At 44.4% G+C, this 23973-nt stretch overlaps 1 protein-coding gene across 1 annotated transcript in view; it reads left to right on the forward strand.

Moving 5' to 3' along the window:
• Nucleotides 1–23973, forward strand: part of ARHGEF33 (Rho guanine nucleotide exchange factor 33) — a 79409-nt gene that overhangs the window by 50845 nt on the left and 4591 nt on the right. Inside the window, 8 exon segments of the mRNA XM_027555068.1 lie at nt 5377–5509; nt 7165–7248; nt 8429–8512; nt 11697–11845; nt 12840–13004; nt 15877–16075; nt 16077–16673; nt 19854–19993. Coding sequence (XP_027410869.1) covers nt 5377–5509; nt 7165–7248; nt 8429–8512; nt 11697–11845; nt 12840–13004; nt 15877–16075; nt 16077–16673; nt 19854–19993 — 1551 coding nt within the window.

Below are 23973 nucleotides of genomic sequence, written 5' to 3' on the forward strand. Positions count from 1 at the left end.
CTGCAAAACCTAGATAAAATAGAAAGCTGTAAGGAGCAGAAAAGAACATGACACTGAAAGCTGTGGACAGTAGACGCTCTGGACTGGATTTTACTTTCTGTGGCCACCTAGATCCTTGCTGGCTCTTCCCTTTCTGGCCACTTGATTCCCCCTTCTTCATCCCATCCAGCTTGTCTGAACCTCCCAGATTACCCCTTCAGCCCTCTGAGAAGTCTCTCTGGCCTCTTGCTATCTTGCTGGTGCCGAAGATTTGCTCAGTTCACATTAAAACCCAACTAAAACCCAGTCTACCTTTTGATGTGGCTTTGCCTCCACATCTATGAGTCTAAGCCAGCAGTATCTCTTTCTACTCTCTGAAAATGTGGGGATGGGGTAAGGAGAGTGAAAGAGAGGATTGTTTGCTCCAGCATACAGTAATCAGGCTGCATGTTGGGTACTTCATTTACTTCATGAAATCTTCACAAGAACCTGTGAATCCTACCTGATAGATCAAGAAACTCAGGTCCAGTGAGGTTTGAAGTCACATAACCAACTGAAGCCAGAGCTCAAACCCAGGCCTGTCTGATGCTCTTTTAGCATCACACTGCTTCTCTAAGGACCATGTGATTTCAAAGATACCACCTTGACTGACAGCAATATTCCAGGTGCCTCAACCAGAAGCTGACTTTGTCTCTTCCTGTTTCATAAATCAGGCTTCTCCCTTAGCTGCCCATTTGTCCTTACTTCAGATCTCAGCTGACCCGTCAAATAGAGGAAGATTTTTAGTTCACAGAAGCTCTTTTCTACTTGCCCTCTCTTCTACTGCTCATGACCCATTACTAAGGAAGAAGTGGGCCTTCCCCTAAATCCTGAGATTAAAATAATTAAAACTACCATACCTTCCTCAAGAAAGTAAGATAATGGTTATTTCTCATATCCATGATGATGCTATTTATGTTAGTTATCTGCCAAGCTAATCCTCTTTTTTGTTTTCATTGCCCAAGAAGAGAAAAGCTTCAATTCAGTATTAGTGCTAATATGAAATCTCTGGTTCTGAGCTTTGCTGTGCTTAGTCACTCAGTCATGTCCTATTCTTTGCGACCCCATAGACTGTAGCCTGCCAGGCTCCTCTGTTCATGGGGATTCTCCAGGCAAGAATACTGGAGTGGGTTGCCATGCCCTCCTCCAGGGGCTCTTCCCCCACCCAGGGATCGAACCCAGGTCTCCTGCATTGCAGGTGATTCTTTACTGCCTGGGCCACCAGGGAAGCCCCTCTGAGCTTTGCAATGTCACCCTTTTCCTATTGCTGTTGAGTCGCTAAGTCATGTCTGACTCTTTGTGATACCATGGACTGTAGCCCACCAGGCTCCTCTGTCCATGGGACTTCCCAGGCAAGAATACTGGTTGCCATTTCCTTCCCAGGGATCAAAGCCAAGTCTCTTGCGTCTTCTGCACTGGCAGATGGATTCTTTACCACTAAGCCACCAGGGAAGCCCTACTCTTTTCCTACCTGAGGTTAGAGCTTCATCCTCCTCCTTAATTCACTGTTTCTTTTTTCCTAAGCTTTCTGAAGCCTCCACGTGTAGCCTCTTTATTTAAATAGATAAGCGGAATGAAATACAAAACAGAATGAGATTATTCCTCTTCTCTATTGGCATTTTTCCTCCCATACAAAGATGAAAATTACCTTATGAACATTTACCTTTCCCATCACAAACCACAAGCCTTCTGCATTTTCTGCCCTCGTTGAAAAGTCACCTGGGGGTGAAAACAACACCCACAAATACATACCTGATGCTCAAACCTGAGGGTGCCACGTCTTCTCAAACCTATAAAATAAAAGTTTAGGTTTTCCCTAGAAATACATGAAGTGCTCAGAAGTCTCTGCAGGCTGCTTCCAGCCAGCCCTGCCCCTGGCTGCAATCGGCTGCAGGAGCAAAGGCTGCCAGTGGAAGCCTGAGGGGAAAGTCTGTGCTGTTGTCGACTGGTAGGAGGATCACAGATGTTGGAGTTCTTGTTTTTTTCTGGCATGTTTCACCCACACAGAGCCACTACCTCAGGCTTGAATAGTCCTGCATGAACCCTTGTCAGGAGGGGCAAAGTCAGCCCCACAGGATTTGCCGGTTAGCCTTAAAAGCTGAACCCCAGGGCTATATCCTCCAAGAGCTCAACGAACTGTATGCTTCAGATCACCACTAGGTGGCACGTGTTTTTATTATCAATGCCTCATCTTGCAGCTGAAGCTCAGGAGTTGTTTTGACCTAAGTTACTAATTTAAAACTATAACTGGATGTTCGTTGATTGCTTTTAGTTTATTTCCTTGCTAAAGTACTGTCTTGCAGGCGTTGAAATTACTTTGAAGACTTTAGAAAGAATAAACTTTTCATGTTGCCATAATCTCACCCCCGGTTAGGAACAGAAAATAAATTGAGCACTTAACATTTTTGTCCTAATGAAAAAGTTGCTTCTGGGAGTCAGGTTAGGCTCCAGGCAAAACAGTGAAATAGGTTAAGTGTGTCTATACTTCTCACTTCTTTTTCCTTCTCCCCATTTCCTGGCTCACCTCCTCTGCACTCTGCCCTAATTTCAAATACTATCCTTATTAAATTAAAAAAAATCTAAAGCCTGTTTTCAATATTTGGTACAGAAAGTGAAAAATGAAAGTTAAAGTTGCTCAGTCATTTCCAACTCTTTGCAACCCCATGGACTATACAGTCCATGGGATTCTCCAGGCCAGAATACTAGAGTGGGTAGCCTTTCCCTTCTCCAGGGGATCTTCCCAACCCAGGGATCAAACCAGGTCTTGCATTGCAGGCAGATTCTTTACTAGCTGAGCCACAAGGGAAGCCCAAGAATACTGGAGTGGGTAGCCTATCCCTTCTCCAGCAGATCTTCCTGACCCAGGAATCCAACCAGGGTCTCCTGCATTGCAGGCAGATTCTTTACCAACTGAGCTATCAGAGAAGCCATTTGGCACAGAATCCACCTCAAATCATCACTCTTCATGTAACTCACATGCTTCCGTGAAACTTAATGAGGGTATTAGCCTTTTGTGATCCCCATCCTAAAACCTTACACTGTCACTCCAGTGGACTGTCCACGAGGCAACCTGGACTCCAACCGAGTTACCAGCTGTCCAACTCTGCAAGTACACTGGTCATAGTGTAACAGAAGACAGCTTTCTTGAAAGAAAGGACAGGACAGGACAGGAAAGGAAGGAAAAAAAAAAAAAAGGAGAGGAAGGAAAGAGAGAAAAAGAAGAGATAAATCAAGACATTTTATACAACCTACACTGACCACCCATCACAATCTCAGATCTCACCACTGTGCCCTAACATCTCACAGTGTCACGCCAGGAATATTACCTGCAGTCACTGTCAGCCTCTGGGTGGAGAGAAATATTTCATGTCTAGGTCTCTTGTGGGTGCAGTGTTTCACTCTTTCAATGTGATCAGGTCTGCTTTCCTCCATCAGCTTTATGGTTTCTCCCAGTTAGACTGTCTCCTAGCCATGCCTCCAAATTCCCTCTGATGTGGACAGGGATTACTTAGGTCTTCCGAGCCTGTTATATCAGGCCAGGAGGCCTCTCCTCCTGTGCTTAGGGATCAGTGGGCTTCACATACATGGAGACTCAAGGCACAGGGACTGGAGGGGTTGGCAGACTGGAGTAGAAAGAATCCTTGTCCCTTTTCATGGGAGGCTGGCATTTGTGTGTCTACTCTGAGCTGCAACCACAGGGGAATTTTCTTTGCTTGGAAATGGGCTGAAAATACCTCCTTCCAAACTGGTGTTCTTCCTACTGTTCTCAACAGAGGTCTGCTTGTTTGGGGGTGGCAAAGTACCCCAACTTGTAGTCCTGGCTGCTCTCACCTTTTGAGACAGATCCATATTCTGCCTATGGAATGTGTTCTCTGCTTTTACTTTAGATAAAAGAGGTAGAGGGCAGAGGGTGGGAGAGCAGGAAGGGGGCTCAGCAAAACTGGGATTAGCAGGCCAGACCTATGGCTCGCCCTTGAGTTCTTTTCTGCATAAAGCCAAGAACTCTCACGTGGTGGCCTGTCCCAGGAACCTGCCTGAGACCTGGGACATGACCATCCTCTCCTGCCTCATTTTCCTGCAACCTCTTTACAAAGGATATTAGTAAATCTATTTTTTACCTAAAACAAAAGAATCAAGAAAACCAACCAAATGAACATGAAAAACCTTGTGATCTTGAAAGCACAGGGGAACCTACTTTCAGTTCCCCCAGACCCCAAGCTGGAGCTGACATCCTTGCTGTGGCCCAGCAAGGCTCTACTCCTGTTTCTTCCTTCCTCACTCCTTCAGGCCTCTGCTCACCCCGCTTCTCCATCCAATCCACCATCCAGTCCACCTTCTCCTTCCTCCCATGATTCTCCTTCTGACTCTCCTCTCCATCCCACCCTCCTCTGACTTCTCTCTTCTTTCCTTCATTTCCTCTGAAATAAATGAGACACACTGAGATAGAGGGCAGAGGGTGGGAGAGCAGGAGGGGGGCTCAGCAAAACTGGGACTAGCAGGCCAGACCTACGCTGTAGCCTCCTCTGGCAAGACTCCATGCATTCCCAGATTCCTCTTAGAAACTGAAGGAAAGGGAAAAGTAACACTTTTATGCCCTCATCCCCTGAACTTTCAGTTTCCAGCTTTAAACGAAATTTCCTCCTTCTCTAACTAAGTACAGTTGGTAGCTACGAATGACCAAGTGCCACCTTAGTGCTGTCATCTGCAGCATTAATTAGAATAGATGATTTGCATATCAAGTGGGAAGAACTTTAAAACATGAAAAAGATCACCCTTAAAATTTTACTGTCATCTAAATAAGTGTGGAGAAGGCAATGGCACCCCACTCCAGTACTCTTGCCTGGAAAATCCCATGTACGGAGGAGCCTGGTAGGCTGCAGTCCATGGGGTCACTACGAGTCGGACACGACTTCACTTTCACTTTTCACTGTCATGCATTGGAGAAGGAAATGGCAACCCACTCCAGTGTTCTTGCCTGGAGAATCCCAGGGACAGGGGAGCCTGGTGGGCTGCCATCTATGGGGTCGCACAGAGTCGGACACAACTGAAGTGACTTTGCAGTAGCAGTTAGCAAATAAGAGTGTACCATTTTGCTTTGAAAAGGCCACTCAAGCGAAATGCTCTTAACTAGTTCAATACACATTTGAACAGGAGTCATCAGTAAAGGGGTCTTTCTGTGGTCTGAGGTTACCTGCTGTGAGGCTGACAGTGACAAATTTTTTTTTGAATACTAAAGGCAGACCTGTGACTCAAAATATTTCGAATGACTGGGAAAACTGGACTTGTTCCGTATGTTCTTGAAGAGCCTTTTCTTCTCTACACCTGGTTTGTGTCATCCTGTCTCTATTCTGTTTCAAGCCTCTTCCCTGGCTCTTTACGGTACATTGTCCAGCAGCACCTGGATTTGCTTCATGCTCTGCAGGAAAGGGTCTTGAAGTGGCCACGCCAAGGAGTCCTTGGAGATTTATTCCTTAAGTTAACAAATGATGAGGTAAGTTTTTTTTTCTTAATCCTTTATAAACTTGAATTACATGCATCTGTGTCTTCCATGTCCATTTCTCTTAATGGAGAATCTAGAATCAGTGGATTTCAGAGTCCGAGGAGATCTAGTCTAACCTCCTTGTTCTACAGATAATGAAATAAAGTTCAGAGAAAAAACCATGGTTGAAATTACCCAGCTATCTAGATATTTGTAGATCTGTGGCTAGAACCCAAGTCTTTTAAGTTCCAGTTCATCATTTTTATGCTGAACTATAACTGCCCCCATTGAATATGATGTATATGTATGTGTGTGTGTGTATATATACATGCACATATATCTATCTATACATATAAAATACATATATGGGCATTTGTATATATGTATATGCTTTCACACACAATTTCATTTTTTAAAGATTTTAAAAAATGTGATGGGTAGCTATTTGTCTAGAATGTTTTTTGTTTTCACTTTCTTGGAGAAAGGATGCTAAGTTTTTAAACTCTGTAATGTTCTTCAAAAAAAAATATGATTTAGGTCACAATCTGCAAACTCAAATGCCTACAGGGCCAGCAGATGACATTAGTAAGTAGAAATGAGCTGAATGTAATACAATGTGGGAATACTACTGGGAAGTGAGCTTAAGTGGAGCACATATGCTTTTCTATAAGGAATAGCTGCTCAGCTTTATCCAATTATTATGCAGGAAAAAGGACTAGAGTTGCCAGATCTGGTATTTTAAGAGAAATGGAAAGTCCAGAATTTTGTGTGAAAATTTATTTTTAAAATATTACATGGGTTAATTGAAATTCGTCTGCAAGTCAGATTTTACCTTCAGTTGACCTCTGTATATGAATGATTCATAATACAAGTTTACAAATTATTTACTTGTATAGAGTGGATGTAATGCCATCCCTCTAAACTCACTTTTACTCATTTGTATTCAGTGTGCTTTCTTGAGCTGAGAATTGTTATACCTATGGGAAAATAACTTTGAGAGGTGAAAACTGTTTTCCTGAGGGGATATTCCATAGGTGAATAAGAAATTAGTGGAGAAAGTCGAGAATTCCAGATCTAGACCCTCTGAGGTGAGTTGGAAAAAGTTCCTCATTTGGATGTAGATGATTGAAGCAGAGAGTAGTTAAAAAACAAAATTTGCATTTTTATCATTTAACTGTTTAAAATATTTTTTCAACTTACATGGCACCTTCTTTCTGCTTTGGTTTATCATTTCACTTTCATTAAAGCAGGGATACTGAGTTTTGGTTTCCAAGTCCATAGGACTATTTTCTTTAAAACCAAAAAGTTTTTTTAAAGATGAATAAAAAAACAAAACAAATATTACTGAACACATTTAATGAATGATTAAAATAATCTCTGCAAAGTACTCCTTTAAATATGCATGAGTCCGCCTGCCAATGCAGGAGATGCAAGAGATGTGAGTTCGATCCCTGGGACAGGAAGATCCCCTGATGTAGGAAATGGCAACCCACTCCAATATTCTTGCCTGGGAAATCCCATGGACAGAGGAGCCTGGTGGTCCATAGTGCATGGGGTCCCAAAGAACTGAACATGACTGAGCAACTGAGCACAAACAAACATGCATATTAATTATTATCATTCCTGTCTCCAGGTTCTTACCATGACTTTTTCTGTTTGTTTTCAAGAATAATTTTTTGGATTATTATGTTGCTTACCTGAGGGACTTGCCCGAATGCATCTCTTTGGTTCATGTGGTTGTTCTGAAGGAGGTAAGTTAACTCTGTTTGCATTCTCCTTTGGTTACATGTGTGACTACATTATGTTGCTCACCTTTCCAGAAAACACAGCACATGTACTCTGAGCTTGTTCTCCAGGCTGGGGAATGGCTTGAACAAGGCCACTGACTCTCCTCCCTGGGGTTCAAGGAGCCACTCAAGGATCAGTGCCATTGCTTTGGGCTTTGCTCTTCCTTACTGAACTTCTGTTCCATTCCACTGGAAATACAGACAAAGGAAACAAATATTCTAACCAGAGATCCTCAGGCTGCAGTTTGCAACCTTAACGGTTTTGGGCTTTATAGACTTAGATGTATTAATCTGAATATTAAATTCATGTCATAGTGTGTCTGTCATTTTACAAGATTATAAAATGGCTCTAGTCATGTTGCTTTAAGTGTTGCTACTGCAGTGATATATTAGATGCTCAATAAGCACATATACATATAAAGCAATTCTAGTTATTTTAGGTCAATAGAAAAGAACTATATCAGAAGCTCTAAAGCTAAGAGTTAATTAAGTTTCACAAGAGGTGAGAGGCTCTCTTAACTTTCTACGTCAACCTCTGACTGTTCTCAACCCAGTATAATACCTACCGTATATTAGCACTCAGCAAATATTGAGTCAGCCTAAAAGTTCATGGGGGTTTTTCCATAAGATGTCACAGAAAAGCCCAAATGAACTTTTTGACCAAGCTAATATTTGAGAAAGGAGAAAGGAAGGGAAGGGACATGAAGAAAGTCCAGCATGTTTCCTGTTGCCAGTTTCTCCCTTCTTCATTCTCATGAGGTTCAAAGCACCTTTAATGCCTGTTGGTAAAAACATTGTACAGATTACTTGCTGAAGAACCTTAACAAATTTAGTCAACTCAAGTCTAATTTACTGAGTGCTCACTTTGCTAAGATGGTGTTGGAGGGTGGGGAGGGGGAGGGGGTGGTTTGGACACTTGGGTAGATTCTAAAGAAGAATATGACACACTCTTTGTTAGCAAAGAGGTGTCTTCTTGAGCATGTCCCTGAATAAGTAGCCTCTCCAATGACAGATCAATGTTTCGTGACACTCTCCATGAAGAAAATGCTCTAGTAAACCCTTGCTACTCTAGTGGAACTGACCTCAGTTTTGCAGCCAGAACTGGAGGCACACTAAAGACTGACTCCAACTTTCTTTCATTCAGGGTGATGAAGAGATTAAGTCTGACATCTACACATTGTTTTTTCATATAGTCCAGCGCATCCCTGAATATCTGATACATCTACAGGTAGGCATGGCTGGTCAAGCTACCAAGCTGATTTTCATGCTAAACAGTTGTTTTGGGCTTCCAATGAACAGACACCATAAAGGGTCAAGGAATCATTAATATTTCTAAATCTAAAAATCTAGATTTTTATGATTACCCTATCTCTACCTTGTGGTATGAGCTAAAATCTCATCCTCAAAAGTTTTTGGCTCGTGAGGCCAAAAAGGAAATTCTATCTTTATTTACCAGCAATTCACACCTATGCTGATCCAGGATCTTTCTAGGGCAGCTCCTGCCAGATCCTGGGAACCTATTCAGTTCCTTCCATCTTGGTTCCACAGCCATCTAAATTCACCTCCACTCCCAGCCCTACCCCTTGGGTACCTAAGAAGTATCTATACAGGCTCCCCACTTACCTCTATTCTGACTACTTTCTTTTGACTTGTGTCCAAGGGTCTATCTACCATACCTTGCTTATGTCTTGTGTCATGAAAAGAAGCATGGAGAAGCTGATGAGCTGACATCTTCACACCATTTTCCTATAGGCTTGTAGCATTTTAGAGGGAGTTGAGTTGAGAGAGACTCAGCAACACCCCTACCAGTCCCTCTTCTTCCCACTACCCACCTGTTCTGGTTTAATTGATGACTGATTTTTCTAAGGAATTCAATGAAAGTATCTCAGAACTGCTTGGAATTTGTCCCAGGTAGAAGTAGCCCAGTATTAATATTAAAAAGACTTTCAATTGTATGTGGCTTTATATTTTGAAATCATTATTTCATAATAATTATCTAATTTAATCTTCAACTATCCCATGAAATCGGTATCATTATTAACACTTTAGATAATGGAGAGACAAAGAAGTAATTTGCCCAAGTTAAGATATTTGGTCGGTGGAAAAAATATAGGCTTGAAACCCAGGTCCTGCAAGCAGTGTGTAAGTAAGCAAACAAGAACCCGGAGTCTACTCTCTGGCTTGAGTTCAAATCCTGGCTTTGATCTTCATTAGATGTGTGACCCAGTGAAGATTATTTAACTTCACTGTGCCTTGATTTCCTTCTTTGTTAAATGGAGGTAAGAATGGTACCTATCTAACTGGGTTGTGGTAAAAGTTAAATGAGAAAATAATGTAAAAGATTTAGTGCTTGGCAATGGGAAGCACTCAGTAACTGTTCAGTTCAATTAAGTTCAGTCGCTCAGTCGTGTCCAACTCTTTACAACCCCATGGACTGCAGGACGCCAGGCCTCCCTGTCCATCACCAACTCTCAAAGTTTACTCAAACTCATGTCCATTGAGTCGGTGATGCCATCCAACCATCTCATCCTCTCTCGTCCCCTTCTCCTCCCACCTTCAATCTTTCACAGCATCAGGGTCTTTTCAAATGAGTCAGTTCTTTGCATTGGGTGGCCAAAGTATTGGAGTTTCAGCTTCAGCATCAGTCCTTCCAATGAACACTAAGGATTGATCTCCTTTAGGATGGACTTGTTGGCTCTCCTTGCAGTCCAAGGGACTCTCAAGAGTCTTCTCCAAACCACAGTTCAAAAGCATCAATTCTTTAGTGCTCAGCTTTCTTTGTAGTCCAACTCTCAAATCTGTATGTGACTACTGGAAAAACCATAGCCTTGACTAGATGGACCTTTGTTGGCAAAGTAATGCCTCTGCTTTTTAATATGCTGTCTAAGTTGGTCATAACTTTTCTTCTAAGGAGTAAGCATCTTTTAATTTCATTGCTGCAGTCACCATCTGCAGTGATTTTGGAGCCCCCAAAAGTAAAATCTGTCACTGTTTCCACTGTTTCCCCATTTATTTGCCATGACCTGATGTCATGATCTTAGTTTTCTGAATGTTGAGCTTTAAGCCACATTTTTTACTCTCCACTTTCATTTTCATTCAAGAGGCTCTTTAGTTCTTTGCTTTCTTTCATAAGAGTGGTGGCAAGTGCATATCTGAGGTTATTGATATTTCTCCCGGCAATCTTGATTCCAGCTTGTGCTTCTTCCAGCCCAGTGTTTCTCATGATGTACTCTGCATATAGGTTAAATAAGCAGGGTGACAATATACAGCCTTGACGTATATTGGAACTGGTTCCTATTTGGAACCAGTCTGTTGTTCCATGTCCAGTTCTAACTGTTGCTTCCTGACCTGCATACAGATTTCTCAAGAGGCAGGTCAGGTGGTCTGGTATTCCCATCTGTTGAAGAATTTCCCACAATTTGTGGTGATCCACACAGACAAAGGCTTTGGCATAGTCAATAAAGCAGAAATAGATGTTTTTCTGGAACTCTCTTGCTTTTTCAATGATCCAACAGATGTTGGCAATTTGATCTCTGGTTCCTCTACCTTTTCTAAAACCAGCTTGGACATCTGGAAGTTCACAGTTCATGTACTGTTGAAGCCTGGCTTGGAGAACTTTGGGCATTAGTTTACTAGCGTGTGAGATGAGAGCAATTGTGTGGTAGTTTGAGCATTCTTTGGCATTGCCTTTCTTTGGGATTGGAATGAAAACTGACCTTTTCCAGTCCTGTGGCCACTGCCGAGTTTTCCAAATTTGCTGGCATATTGAGTGCAGCACTTTCACAGCATCATCTTTTAGGATTTGAAATAGCTCAACTGGAATGCCATCACCTCCACTAGCTTTGTTCGTAGTGATGCTTCCTAAGCCCCGCTTGACTTCACATTCCAGGATGTCTGGCTCTAGGTGAGTAATCATACCATTGTGATTATCTGGGTCATGAAGATCTTTTTTGTATAGTTCTTCAGTAACTGTTAGCTTTCCCAATCCCAACCAGCATGCATGCTCCACTACAGCACAGCAGGCATTGTAATGGGAGGGGGTAATAGGCCAGGCTTGATCATAACGTCCCCCTACTTCCAGCTCTGATGCCTGATATTCCCACCATTGGTTAGAGACAATAATTGTTAGAATGGCTCCATTACTTCAGAGATCTAATTAGTAGATCCTTCTAATTTTCCACATGTTCAAATTCAACTCCAACAGGAGCAAAAATGACTGTTATTTTCCCGAGATGCGATGGAAAAAGGGAACAACAAGTTTGACTTTTCAGTTTGTAATTAAATTGGCCATTGGTATTGTTTTGAGTAAATGGCTTCCAAACTCTCACAGCATATCAAGGCAAGGTACAGAAGAGACGAAACAACCTTTCATTCTAACTTTGCAATGCTGCTTCCTTTTTTCTTCCATCCAGAATGTCCTGAAGTTCACAGAGCAGGAACACCCTGACTATTACCTACTTCTGGTGTGTGTTCAGCGCCTGCGAGTATTTATCTCACACTACACCCTGCTTTTTCAGTGCAATGAGGATTTGCTTATTCAGAAACGGAAAAAGCTCAAGAAGTAAGGTTCTGATGGTGAAGTTTAGAGGGTTGACCAAAGGTTTCTGAGAACAGGGATACACACAGTCAATGTGAGTGTCTGTTGCAAGTAACCACATTGTATGTAAAGTAGCTGAAATGCAGTGGTGGAGGCAGAAGAGAGAAAGGAATGGAAGAGAGGTGGCCAGGCTGGCTACAGGAGGGAGGTACTTACTAGCTGGTAGAAATTACTTTAGAAAAATAAGCAAATTTGCTGTAATGTTTATGGGGACCTTCTATTTTCTCATGTTGCTAACCACCTCAAAAATAGTTATTTCGCTAAACTTGCCTGGTTTAAAATTGCAGTTTAAAGGCTAAAATCTGATTTCTTTCATTAACTCAAGAAGTATTTATTGAGCACCTATGGTATACCAAGTAATGTTCTGCAAACTGAATACACTGCAAAGAACAAAACAGTCAAAAATTTTTGCCACATGGAGCTTACTTTTTAGACCTGGATAGCCAGGTAATAAATAAGATAGATGGTTTTAAGTGCTATGGATAAAAATAAATAAGGGAGAGGGTGGTGATTGAACAGATTTCACACTAAGAAGAAATAGGGAGGACTAAGGAAAATCTGGTCTTCAAAGGGAACAGAAGCAACTTATAACAAAGCTTCCTAATAACCTGGGTTTTTTCCAACCTCATCCCAATCCAGTGAGGAAAACAGAATCATTTCTATGGGTGCTTCACATTAGAAGAAGATGCTATCCCCCAAGTCAGGGCTCCTCTAATGATGACATCTCCCCGTACTCCCCCTTACCCCCAAACTCAGTTCAGCCAATTGATCAGCATCCCCACTCCCAACCAGCAGTCAGCTGGCACTCTAATGTATCAGCAACCTAGTTTGTAGAGAGCCTGGGGAGAGCGAGAAGCTCACAGCTGAGATTCATCTGAGAAATGCTACTTTTCTTGGTATAATCTATATATTCAGAGAGTTGATTTTCCACTGAGAATTATTACCTCCATTCTATTAGGTCATCCATGGCGAAGCTGTACAAAGGGCTGGCTTCCCAGTGTGCAAACGCCGGGCAAGATGCTTCTCCCACTGCAGGCCCCGAGGCTGTCCGTGACAGTGGGATCCACTCAGAAGAGATGCTGCAACCCTACCCTTCTGCTCCCAGTTCTGGACCTGCTGTCACGTAAGCACCTGTTGCTGTGGAAAGATTAATGACAATGCCCTCGCGTCCCAGGTGGTCTGTATAGGGTAGCAGGCCAGTCTGTGTGGGTTAGCAAACCAGCTTGGATTAGGAGTATGACTTACAGGGCTCCTTCCTCCCTCTCCCATCAGGTCTTATATGTGGCAGGCAAACAGCTGACCCAATGTCTGGATCCCAGAGGAAGGCACTCATGTTAAGGAGCAGGCCTAGAGGCTGGAGGTTACTCTCAATGTTACCACACGTAACCATCCCCCACCTACAGCATGAGTCTCTCAGGGTTTGGACAATGACAGAGTGGAAGGGAGTACCATAAGATGACAGGAAGGCATTTTATAGCTCTCAGAAGAGTAGGGCTTTAATGTCTCCACGAGATACAGTGGGGGGAAAAAAGCTATCCCAGTCAGGGGTCAGAGGAAGTCTGGGCTCTGAGGATGAGACATTGGTCTGAGATGATGCAGAATGTTGATTAGCATCTCCCAATTCTCCGTGAAGCTTCTTCAGAAATAGACTTCATGACCTCTGTTCTTCAGCTTCTCTGAAAGCTGTTCTGGGTTGTGAATGGATATGATCATTGTTAAAGTCTCTGCACACAACCTTTTCAAACACTAAACTGTTTTTTTCATTTAGCAAACTTCTTGATGATCTTTAAAGGATAAGGCCACATATCTGGAACTCATTTTACCTCTGAAGGATAAGTGGACTTGGGCCACCTCTGAAACTAGGACTTCTGGAAGATCAGGGAAACCAAAACTCAAAATTTCAAATCCCCAATTTACCAATTCTCCCCAAACTAATTCCTCAGACTATAATTTCTGCTTTGGGTTTTATTAAGGAAAAATTAGAAATCATGCAAAAAGCTGCTTTTCTATTATTATGATGACGTGAGAAGCAGTTGAGCTTATTTCAATTTTTTAATCACTAGTTTTTAGAACGCAAATTACAATCATGGAAGGAGCAACTGATCAATAACTCAAATCCTGTTTGCTTTTTGCCTTCATCTCTTAAACTGAGAACACTTAGCAGTAAGAGATGGTGGAGAAGGAAATGGCAACCCACAGCAGTATTCTTGCCTGGAGAATCCCATGGACAGAGGAGCCTGGTAGGCTACAGTCCATGCGGTTGCAAAGCATTGGATACAACTAAAGTGGCTTAGCACAGCATACCACATGAGTGAGAGATGGCAGTGCAAATGTGCAGTCAGGATGGTGAAATTTCATAATCATTCTGAAAATCTGAGACATTAATCTTTCTATACATAAAGTCCAGGATGATTTTCCTACTATAGACAAAATCCTAGAATACCTGTAGGGAGAGTATGCTGCCGCTAAGTCGTTTCAGTTGTGTCCGACTCTGTGCGACCCCATAGACGGCAGCCCACCAGGCTCCCCCGTCCCTTGGATTCTCCAGGCAAGAACACTGGAGTGGGTTGCCATTTCCTTCTCCAGTGCATGAAATTAAAAATGAAAGTGAAGTTGCTCAGTCGTCTCCGACTCTTAGCGACACCATGGACTGCAGCCTACCAGGCTCCTGCGTCCATGCAATTTTCCGGGCAAGAGTACTGGAGTGGGGTGCCATTGCCTTCTCCAAGTATACCACACAGAAAAAAATACGTTTCCTGGGAGGGGAGAGGGACAGGAGATGGAATTTTTTTGTGGATCACTTCAGCTTTTTTTTCACTTGAATTCTTAAGACATTGATAAAACTATCTTCTTTGAAGTTAAGGCTTATACTGCCTAAAAAATGAAATCCTTAGAGATTACACCCAGAGGAAGAACATGGCTGCCATGGCACTCTGTTGGGAAAATAACCAGAAAAGAAACCCAAGTCTTCCAAGTTAAAAGAGAATTCAAGTCAACATTCCATTTTACTATATTTTCATCTTTGTAAATGTGACACTTAATTTTTATCTTAAGACCATCAGACAAAAAATAGTGTTACAGTTTACTTCTGCATTCTTTATGCATTTTTTTGTGGCAAAATTTAGTATGAATAAACTATAACTAGTTTGGGTCAGTGTGCAGTAGTCCACTCTCATCTGTCTGGCAATTAAATTCCAGCCGAACTGGCATTCGCATCCAATCTGATGCGTATGCTATCCAAGTATCCAGTGTGAATTATTCTTTATCCACGATGAAACAAATCAAAATAACTCTCCATGAAATCGGGCATATTCAGAGAGACAGACTTTTCATTTTGGTAATGTTCTTGTGGATGGAAGTTTGAGATGACTTATATAGCATGCTTCATAGCCACGGGGAATTTTTTAGTTTTTTATTATGAAAATGTCAAATACATACAAAAGCAAAATGTACAGTGAACCCCGCATACCATCATCCAGATGTTTTTTTACTTCATCCAGATTTTTTTTTACTGTTTACTTCATCTGGGATTTGTTCTTAAGCAGGAAGAGCCTTGAGTTGAACAAAAGTTGTTTCCATGATTTTCTATGACTCTGCTAGGACAAAAAAGGGAGAGAAGAGAGAAAAAGATGTGCCTTGGGGCCTTGACACATGGTGGAGAGGGTCAGCGCTGAGCATCCTTGGCCTACCAGCCATCTCTACACAGTGCCTCAGGGCTCAGACGGGTACTTCCGGGATCCTCTTCACAAACGGTTATTTTCACTCTCCCACTTGGGGGACCAGGGCTCCTGGGGGCTCCTCAATTTGACAAACCTGTGGCGCTTGGTAGGTAACACACAGAGGAGCCTGGGAGGGCCGGAGAAGAGGGAGCAGACAGTTTGCGTCTAAGCGGTATCTGCTAGGCACTGTGTGGTTCCCAGCCTCGCGCTGCTCGGGGACAGGCGCGCACTAATACACCGTAAGCACACTTCTTTTGTATTGTCTCCCCTTTAAAGACATTTGATGCCCCCAGTGAAGAAAAGCCAACAGCAGCAAAGCTTGATGGAGAGCATGCAGCCCGGGAAGCCCAGTGACTGGGAGATGGAGGGCAGAAAGCACGAGAGGCCCGAGAGCCTCCTGGCGCCGGCGCAGTTCTGTGCCGCTGAGCAGGACGTGAAGGCGCTCGCCGGGCCCCTGCAGGCCATCCCGGAGATAGGACTTCGAGCCGTCGCCGGCGGAGCCGCTGGGCAACGTGGAGCGCTCCCTGCGCGCCCCGGCCGAGCTCCTGCCCGACGCCCGCAGCTACGTGCCCGCGGCCTACGAAGAGTTTGAGTATGGCGGTGAGATCTTCGCGCTGCCCGCACCCTACGACGAGGAGCCCTTCCAGGCTCCGGCCCTCTTCGAGAACTGCTCGCCCGCCTCTTCCGAGTCCAGCCTGGACATCTGCTTCCTGCGGCCCGTCAGCTTCGCCATGGAGGCCGAGCGGCCAGAGCACCCGCTGCAGCCGCTGCCCAAGAGCGCCACGTCGCCGGCAGGCAGCAGCAGCGCCTACAAGCTGGAGGCAGCAGCGCAGGCGCACAAAACCAAGCCGCTGAGCCGCTCGCTCAAGGAGTTCCCGCGCGCGCCGCCGCCCGAGGGCGTGGCCCCGCGCCTCTACAGCACGCGCAGCAGCAGCGGCGGCCGCGCGCCGCTCAAGGCCGAGCGCGCCGCGCAAGCGCACGGCCCAGCCGCCTCCGCTCGCGGGGCGCCCCGGACCTTCTTTCCCCAACAGAGATCCCAAAGCGAAAAGCAGACCTATTTGGAAGTAAGGAGGGTAAAGTAAAACCAACCCCAAACCCACAGCGCTGGCAACCCCGGGCCTAGATCTCCAGGGGTGCAGCCTGGGCTCACCTAGCGTGGAGGGGAACGCAGATTGGCCAGGCGGGGGCAGCAGAAGATGCTGAGAGCCCGTGTTACTTACAGGCTTGTCCGTCAGTGGTCCTCGGAGGAAAGTGTTAGTTCTTCAGCGCCAGGACGCAGGAGCATGCCATACCTATGTATGTGTATGATGACAAAAAGACTAGGACTCCTCTTAGACCTGCTTAAAACACCCCCCGCCCACCACCACCAAGTTAAAGCGTTACAGGTGTTCTGTGCTTTCCTGCTTAAGCTGTGGCACCTCCCAGATGCAGTTCATATGCAAAACACTTCACAGAAGTCCCAGGGGCTGTGTCTTCTTTGCCTATTAAACGCACCCCTTATTGTTCAAAATATCGAATCCTATGTGCTAGCACTGACCTGCACCCTTGTTTATAGCTAGGGAGGAGGCAAGTTGCCCTCTCTCCCTGGGGACTCTTGAAAAAAGTTCATTTCCACTTGTTTTCCTTTTGCCTGGAAAAGGGTGTCATGGTACTTTGCAGGCTCCAGTTGGACGAAGACAGCACCAAACTGTCCAGAAAGCATTGACTCACAAACACCTTCTTTGGCCTCTATATGGATGTTTGGTATTTTGATGTTTCACCTTGGCATCTGCAAGCCTTGGGACATTTAAAGCAGTGTTTAAATACATATTCGTGAAAGGACTAATAGTTCCTGAATAAACAATGTCTCCGCAAGTGATTGGAACAAAGGCAATTTCTGATTAAGTAGAGAGTAACAGAGTGGCTCTGAGCTGTGCCCCCATTCTTCTTGTTTAACATTTTAGAAGCAGGGTTAGGATTTACAGGGCAGCACTGTATTGATTGAAACATCTTGAAAGTGACAGTCAAGGACTGTCCTTCATTAAGTGTCCCTTACATCCAGCACTAGGGATCCTTTGCCTCCAGGAGAAACGATTTTCCACAGGAGTGAGGGCCCTGCGTCCCACCTGTTCCTATTTCTAAAGGAGTGGGAAGAGATTGAAGATCACTGACTCCATTCATTTTTCAGCAAACCCTGACCACCTGCCTCACCCCAGGCTCTGTGCTAAATGTTGAGGGTTCAGAAATAAACAACATCCAGTCTCTGCCCTCCAAGGCCACTGGCTTAGCCCTGAAGGGGACACATAAACAGAATTATAATAAAACATGGGAGCACATGGGAGGGTCTCTATTTAAACCCTCAGAGAAGTCTTAGATAGTTTGAACGTCTGAATTTAATTTTAAAAGCTGCTTAGCTATTGGCTAAGTGAAGAATGGTGTAGGGAAATATAAAAAAGAAAGCTCATAGGCCTTAAAAAAAAAAAAAAAGGCAGGAGTGAGTCTTCTTTTGAATACTTCCCCAGGTGGGAGTGGTGAACATTAGTCCAGAGGAACATGAAGAACCTTGGAGCTTCCAGCCCATCTGGACTCCAGAAATCAAAGTCTGTGTCTGGCTCCTGAAAGGCAGAAATACTTGAGTGTGCCCAGCTAAGGTTGCTGAAGGGCCCCGGGATTCTTAGATTTCCTTCTGCCTCTGATTTTCAACTCTGAACTTTATACAGTTCTATTAGGTAAAATTTCTTAGATAAATCAAAGTTAGGCATGTGTCAAAGTTTAAAAGTTTAGGGACTTGCCTGGCAGTCGTGGTTGATACTCTGTGCTCCCCATGCAGGGCAAGGGTGGTGGTGGCATGAGTTTGATGAGTTTGATCCCTGGTCCGGAAACTAGGATCTCACATGTTGCACAGCGTGGCCAAAAAAAAAAAAAAAGTGGATTCAAAAATGAAAGATACATATATACACATATTTTTTAAAGTTCATTAACAAGGAAAGTAGAAAAAGTGCCAACTCAAAGTGACTTGGAATGGGCAGAGATATACATACAAAATCTTTTAACTCCTATAGTATAAACTGCAAAGAGTGCTTTTATTTCATATGCTCATACAAATGTCTTTTTTCCCCTAGTTGATGTGTGAAAAGTTGGGAGCTCAACAAATGGTTTTGCCAGGCAAAAACCATTAATCAGAGTGAGATGGGGTTTTAGCTGCAAAAGATGAGCCCTTCAAAAGCCCCATCTGTAAAGCTATCGGCTCTTTCCTGATGAGGTGTGCAAAACTCCTAGGGTTCCATCTCCTCAGATGTACTGTGTATCTGCCATCCTTGCCCTCAGAGCCAGCCAAACCCTAGTCTTTAGTGTTCTGTCGCTAAGAGTCAAAAAAGAAGACGATATGCTTTAGTGGCAAGAGCACCTGACTGGGAGTCAGGAGATCCGTGTTCTAATCCTGACTCTGCTGCCAAATAGCTGTGTGCTTCTGGACAATTCAGTTGGCTTCTCTGCCTCCAGTTTTCTCATCTATGAAATAAGACAATCCATACTTTACCTACCTCACAGGGTTGTTGTGAGGATAAGGCCAAATAAGATAAAATTTGTGAATACGCTTTGTAAAGTGTGAAATGCTGCACAAAGGCAAGATCTCATCAAGATCATGATTCCACAGAAAGATTTTCCTTCAACTATTAGATTTATTTCCTAAAAAGTCCCTAAAAAGCCCACTTCTCAAGATTTGGTCCTTGCACGAGTAGTAAATGCTTTACTTGGGAGCTTGTTATAGATGCAGAATTTGGGCTCCACCTGTGACCAACTGAATCAAAATCTGCATTTTAGCAAGATTCCAAGGTGATTCATATAAACATTAAGTGCAGGTAGGCAAGAACATACCTTAAACTGCTGTTTTCCTAATCTGTGTGCAAAAAGATTAGCTAGGCCTAATTTCAGAGATTCTGATTCAGATAGTTTGGTTTTTGGGCTCAGGAGCCTACATTTAAATGAAAGCCCCAGTTGATCCTGTAGCCCTAGGACCACACTTTCAAAAATGCTACACTCAGCCATCAAAATGTTGATCTCCATTATTTAGTTATGAATCTTAGTAGAATCCCAAATAATCCCTAGATCTAGTTTCTTAATTAGCCCAGGTTTACTTTAGTTGGAATAGGTGCCTGTCATTAGTCTTTTGGGGTGGGAGAGGAAAGTGAGAGGTTAAAGAAAATTGTCCCATAGTCAGGATCAATGTTAACTTTGGAAAAGAGTAAAAATACACCCCTCTTTTGTGTTTTCAGGAGATGCATTTAGAAGATGCCACCAGATTCTGTCCAAAGGAAGAAAGAGAAAGCGAACAAACATCTTTCAGCGATCAAAACCCCAGGCAAGACCAGAAAGGGGGCTTTCGCAGCTCCTTCCGCAAGCTCTTTAAAAAGAAGTGAGTAGCCCTTAGACAAGACAGCATTGTAACTCATTTCCCTGTGGGCTAAGTCTTGAGGTTTTAACAGTAACAAGTAGCCTGGTTTTACACAACTGCTTCAAGCTCAGTGCCTGTACCCGGTAGCCACAATTCCTGCCAGGTGAAGATGTTTCTTATTGTGATCTCCTAGAGTAAAAGCACACTCGGCTCTGTCCTCTGCCGCCTCTGTCATTTAGCCCTGCCTCCTTGTTCCCAAAGTCCTGTGTCCTGGGAGGAGTGGGCAGAGGAGGTCTCCTGGGAAATCCCCATGGGCGCGAGGAGTGGGGTTGGGTGTAATGGGTGCACCATCAGAACCTCCCCGCCTGTGGAAGGTTTTCTCAGGCATCGCAGCTCTTCCGCCTGTAGGGACCTGTAGTTATCCTGGTTACTAGTGCACATTTGGGGGATATCTGCCTATGTTTTCCCTAGCAGAAACGATTGGATGGATTCGGCTTGGGTCCTACTTAAAACATCACTTTAATGGAGTCTCCGTACTCCATAGGAGGCAAAAGCAAGGCACTTCTTTCCTGTGGCCCTAAGATTCTCAGCCCTTGCTGTGTGGTATCTCCCACCTGTCATTTTGGTCAGCACTTACAAGCACTGTTTCACAGACTGGGAGGCATTGGCCAAATGCCAGCATGAAACGTAAGACAAAAGCACTGAGTGTTAGCGTTTGGCAGTGGGGGGATCTCCAGTCCAGCCATCACCCGCCGGGGAGACTGCTGTCCCTTTCTCCACCCGTCCTCAGGCCTGTTGTCTCCCCCTTAGAGTTGTTGCCTGGTGCTTCGTTTCCCTTCTTAGAGGAGCTTCTCACAGTGAGCCTTAAACAGCAAGTGTCCCTAAAATTTTAGTGGATGGAAAAGTTAAAGGCACTGTTGCTGACTTCATAGTTTGGAGCTCCCGTGTGAGGAAACACAGGAAATCACTTTCTCCCAATTTAGATACTGGTCTTGATGGAAGAACTGGGGCAGGCCTGGACTGAGGATTTTTGCGGTCGGTTTGTCTAATTCCTCTCCTAGAGGGAGGGTAGTACTGAGAGTAGTAGGTCTCTCTGATCGTTGGTCCCACCCATTGTTACTGGAAGAAGAGGCAAGGGGGAGCAGCAGTCCTGCAGAGACAGCCCTGTTCCTATTCTAGCCCGTTCGGTTTTGCTAGAGTAGCCCGGGCGTGCATGACTGCTGGAGCCCCTTGATTTGGGGGCAATGAGCTGAGAATTGAATCCCTTTCTAGGACCATAGATTTAGATCTTTCCTGACCCAGCACCTCCTGTCAAGTGTGACAGTGGAGAGACCTGGAGACAGTTCTCCAGCCTGACTTTGGTATGCAGGCTTCTGAATCCTGCTAAGAACTCCAGACTCCTAAGACCACTGCTTGAGCCTTTTATTTTTACTTATTTTTAAACCACAGTGTTTCCCAAGAGAACAACCACTTTTTGCCATTTATAATGACTGTGTGCTGCCTGTTGGAAAGCACCCAGTCATGGATCTGTTGCTGGTTCCTTTGCACATTCCCGTTCCAGGACCGGGAACAGTGGATAAGAGAGGAACTTTCTTAAAAACGCAGCTGCCTGGAACTGGGGCTGGCTGCCCCAGGAGGCAGTGGATTCTCCTAAGGAGGATTTGGATGACCCTGGTTAGGGAGGCTGTGAAAGGGACACCCACAGCGGGTGGGAGATCACTGCCACCCGAGTGCTTTCTAGCTTGAAATTTGCTTTATCTGTATTTTGACTTTGTTGTAGATCAGTCTGGGAGATCACATCTTTTTAATGCTTGAAATAAGAAATCAGTGTGGCCTGGGACCTGTCATTTTAATGACCACGTAGAAGGCCAGATTTTATCTTTCTATAACCTCCCATAGCCACTGGTTCATTGCCAAGGATTTGCTGTGGACTCTCTAAATTTTCATGTTAGATAATTACTTTCAGCCCTCTGGCAGATTTTGGGGATCCTTTCTGGAGGGTCAAATGGATCCCCTTAGTTCTCTCCTACTTTTATCATAGACAAGTCCCTCTTGCCTCAACCCAATTGCTGCCACCACTTCTGGCACTGCCTTTGTATTTAAAATCTGAAATGTTATACGGATGGAAGTAAAGTTGGTGCCATACAGTTGTTGCTCCCTCTGGTTGGCTTTCCTGGCTTTTTACATCTTGTGTAGGACTGTGAGCGCTGCTGTGTAATACTTTCTTGTCGCCTTGTATCCGGGGTGCTTTGGTAGGCCCTCTGGAGACTTGGCTCAAGGTCAAAAAGCAGCTTGAGTAGCTTCTCCTGAGTATTTTCATCCTAGAACCTTGGAAAGTTTGTTCCATTTTGCTAAAGTAGAGACAAAGGGCAAGAAGGCCCCAGCATAGCACAGAAAGGTCAGCAGCTCTCAACTCGGATGAGAACACTTGACTCTTCTCATGAATGAAGCATCCTTTGTCATACACGTGTACTGTGTGAGATGCTTGTCTAGGAATCGTGAGTGACTTGGTTGGTCCTAGCTGTTATGTAGGAACTTCTCAGACTGAAGCCAGGCATATAGACAGGTACAGGGAGGAACCAGAAAGAGACACTCTGCCCATCCTCCTCCCATGTGTTGGGAGGTCAGGCTGGCAGCAAGCCCTGTGACTTCAAGACATGGTTCATCCTGGGTACTGAAGTCAGGCTAGAGGCTGGCCTCAGAGGTCCAAAATGGATCAGGGCCAGAACAGCTGCCTCTGTCACACCCGGGGCTCACTGCCTGCCTCCCCACAGCCCTCTGGAGGCTTGTTCCTGTCTACACTGACACACTTTTTGTATCCATAGGGGCTTGTTTGGCTGGTGGCCCCACACACCCAGAATGCTGCTTCGGGATGAAGCTAGGCATGGAGCCAGATGCAACAGAAAACCTGAGAAAGGGTTCTCTTCCCTCTGAGGCTGGGAGGGCCGAATGCTCATACTCACAAGGATTGAAAAGGGAGAGTCAAGTTGACATCATAAAAAAAAAGTCATGAAAAATGCCCAAGATATCTGGGGGAGAGGATGATGCTCTGACCGTTTCTATCTCAGGCACATTCATCCTGGGTAGATACCAGGTCACATGTCCTTGAGAGCTGCCCAGAATTGGTCAAAATAAAGATGACATATCTTAAAGTTGGAAAACGTTAAGTGATTTTAAAAATTTTTTAATGAGGATTCTTAGAAGCCAGGAACAGAACAGACCTCATGTGATAGGTTGATGCTGGACTGAATCCTTGTCCCCCTGCCTTTGAGCAGGATGGAAGGTAGACCATTCCATTGTACGAGCATTGACCTGGAAGCTTTCAAAAACTTGAATCTAGACTGTCCTGAAGTCCGAGACCAATGCTACTTCATCCCTATGTGTGAATCTTAGACTTAGGCCAATACCTTGGTTGGGGGTGTGCATAGGGGAAGAGGGTTCTGTAAGACAGCTTAGGGGCAGGGATATACGTGCTCTTTTTATCCTCAACTCTCATGGGAGTGGAAGACAAAGCATATGGCGTCCAAATGATTAATTCTACTTCGTCACCCGTTTCTTCCTCTTTAGCACTTTGTAATTTACATGCCTCAGAGGGTCTCTTTCCCAGTCAGCACCCTCCCTTTACCAGTCCCATGGAAATCTCTTCTTTCTTTAATCACACACTGCGGAGAGAGCACTTCCACAGAGTCCCATATGACTGTCAGTGAGTCCGCTTTGCCGTCTGCCCAGCTTGGACTGTGGAGCAGACCATGTCATAGAAAGCACAACTACTCAAGAATCCATTGATAACTGCACCTCATGTTCTTCTCTGCCTCCTTAGAGCCTGTCTGAAGTTCTTCCTCCATTCTTACCCACTTTGGGATTGTCTCTCATTTCCCATTTTAATTCCCCATATAAATGGAAAACGGAAGGAGATGGCTGAAGAGAAAACATGTACTTAAACCTGATTATAGATGTTACTCAGTAGGTCATTTGAGATCAGTCACTAAGTTAAGGGTCTT

Source organism: Bos indicus x Bos taurus, chromosome 11 (genome assembly GCF_003369695.1).
Source record: "Bos indicus x Bos taurus breed Angus x Brahman F1 hybrid chromosome 11, Bos_hybrid_MaternalHap_v2.0, whole genome shotgun sequence".
Classification (NCBI taxonomy): domain Eukaryota; kingdom Metazoa; phylum Chordata; class Mammalia; order Artiodactyla; family Bovidae; genus Bos; species Bos indicus x Bos taurus.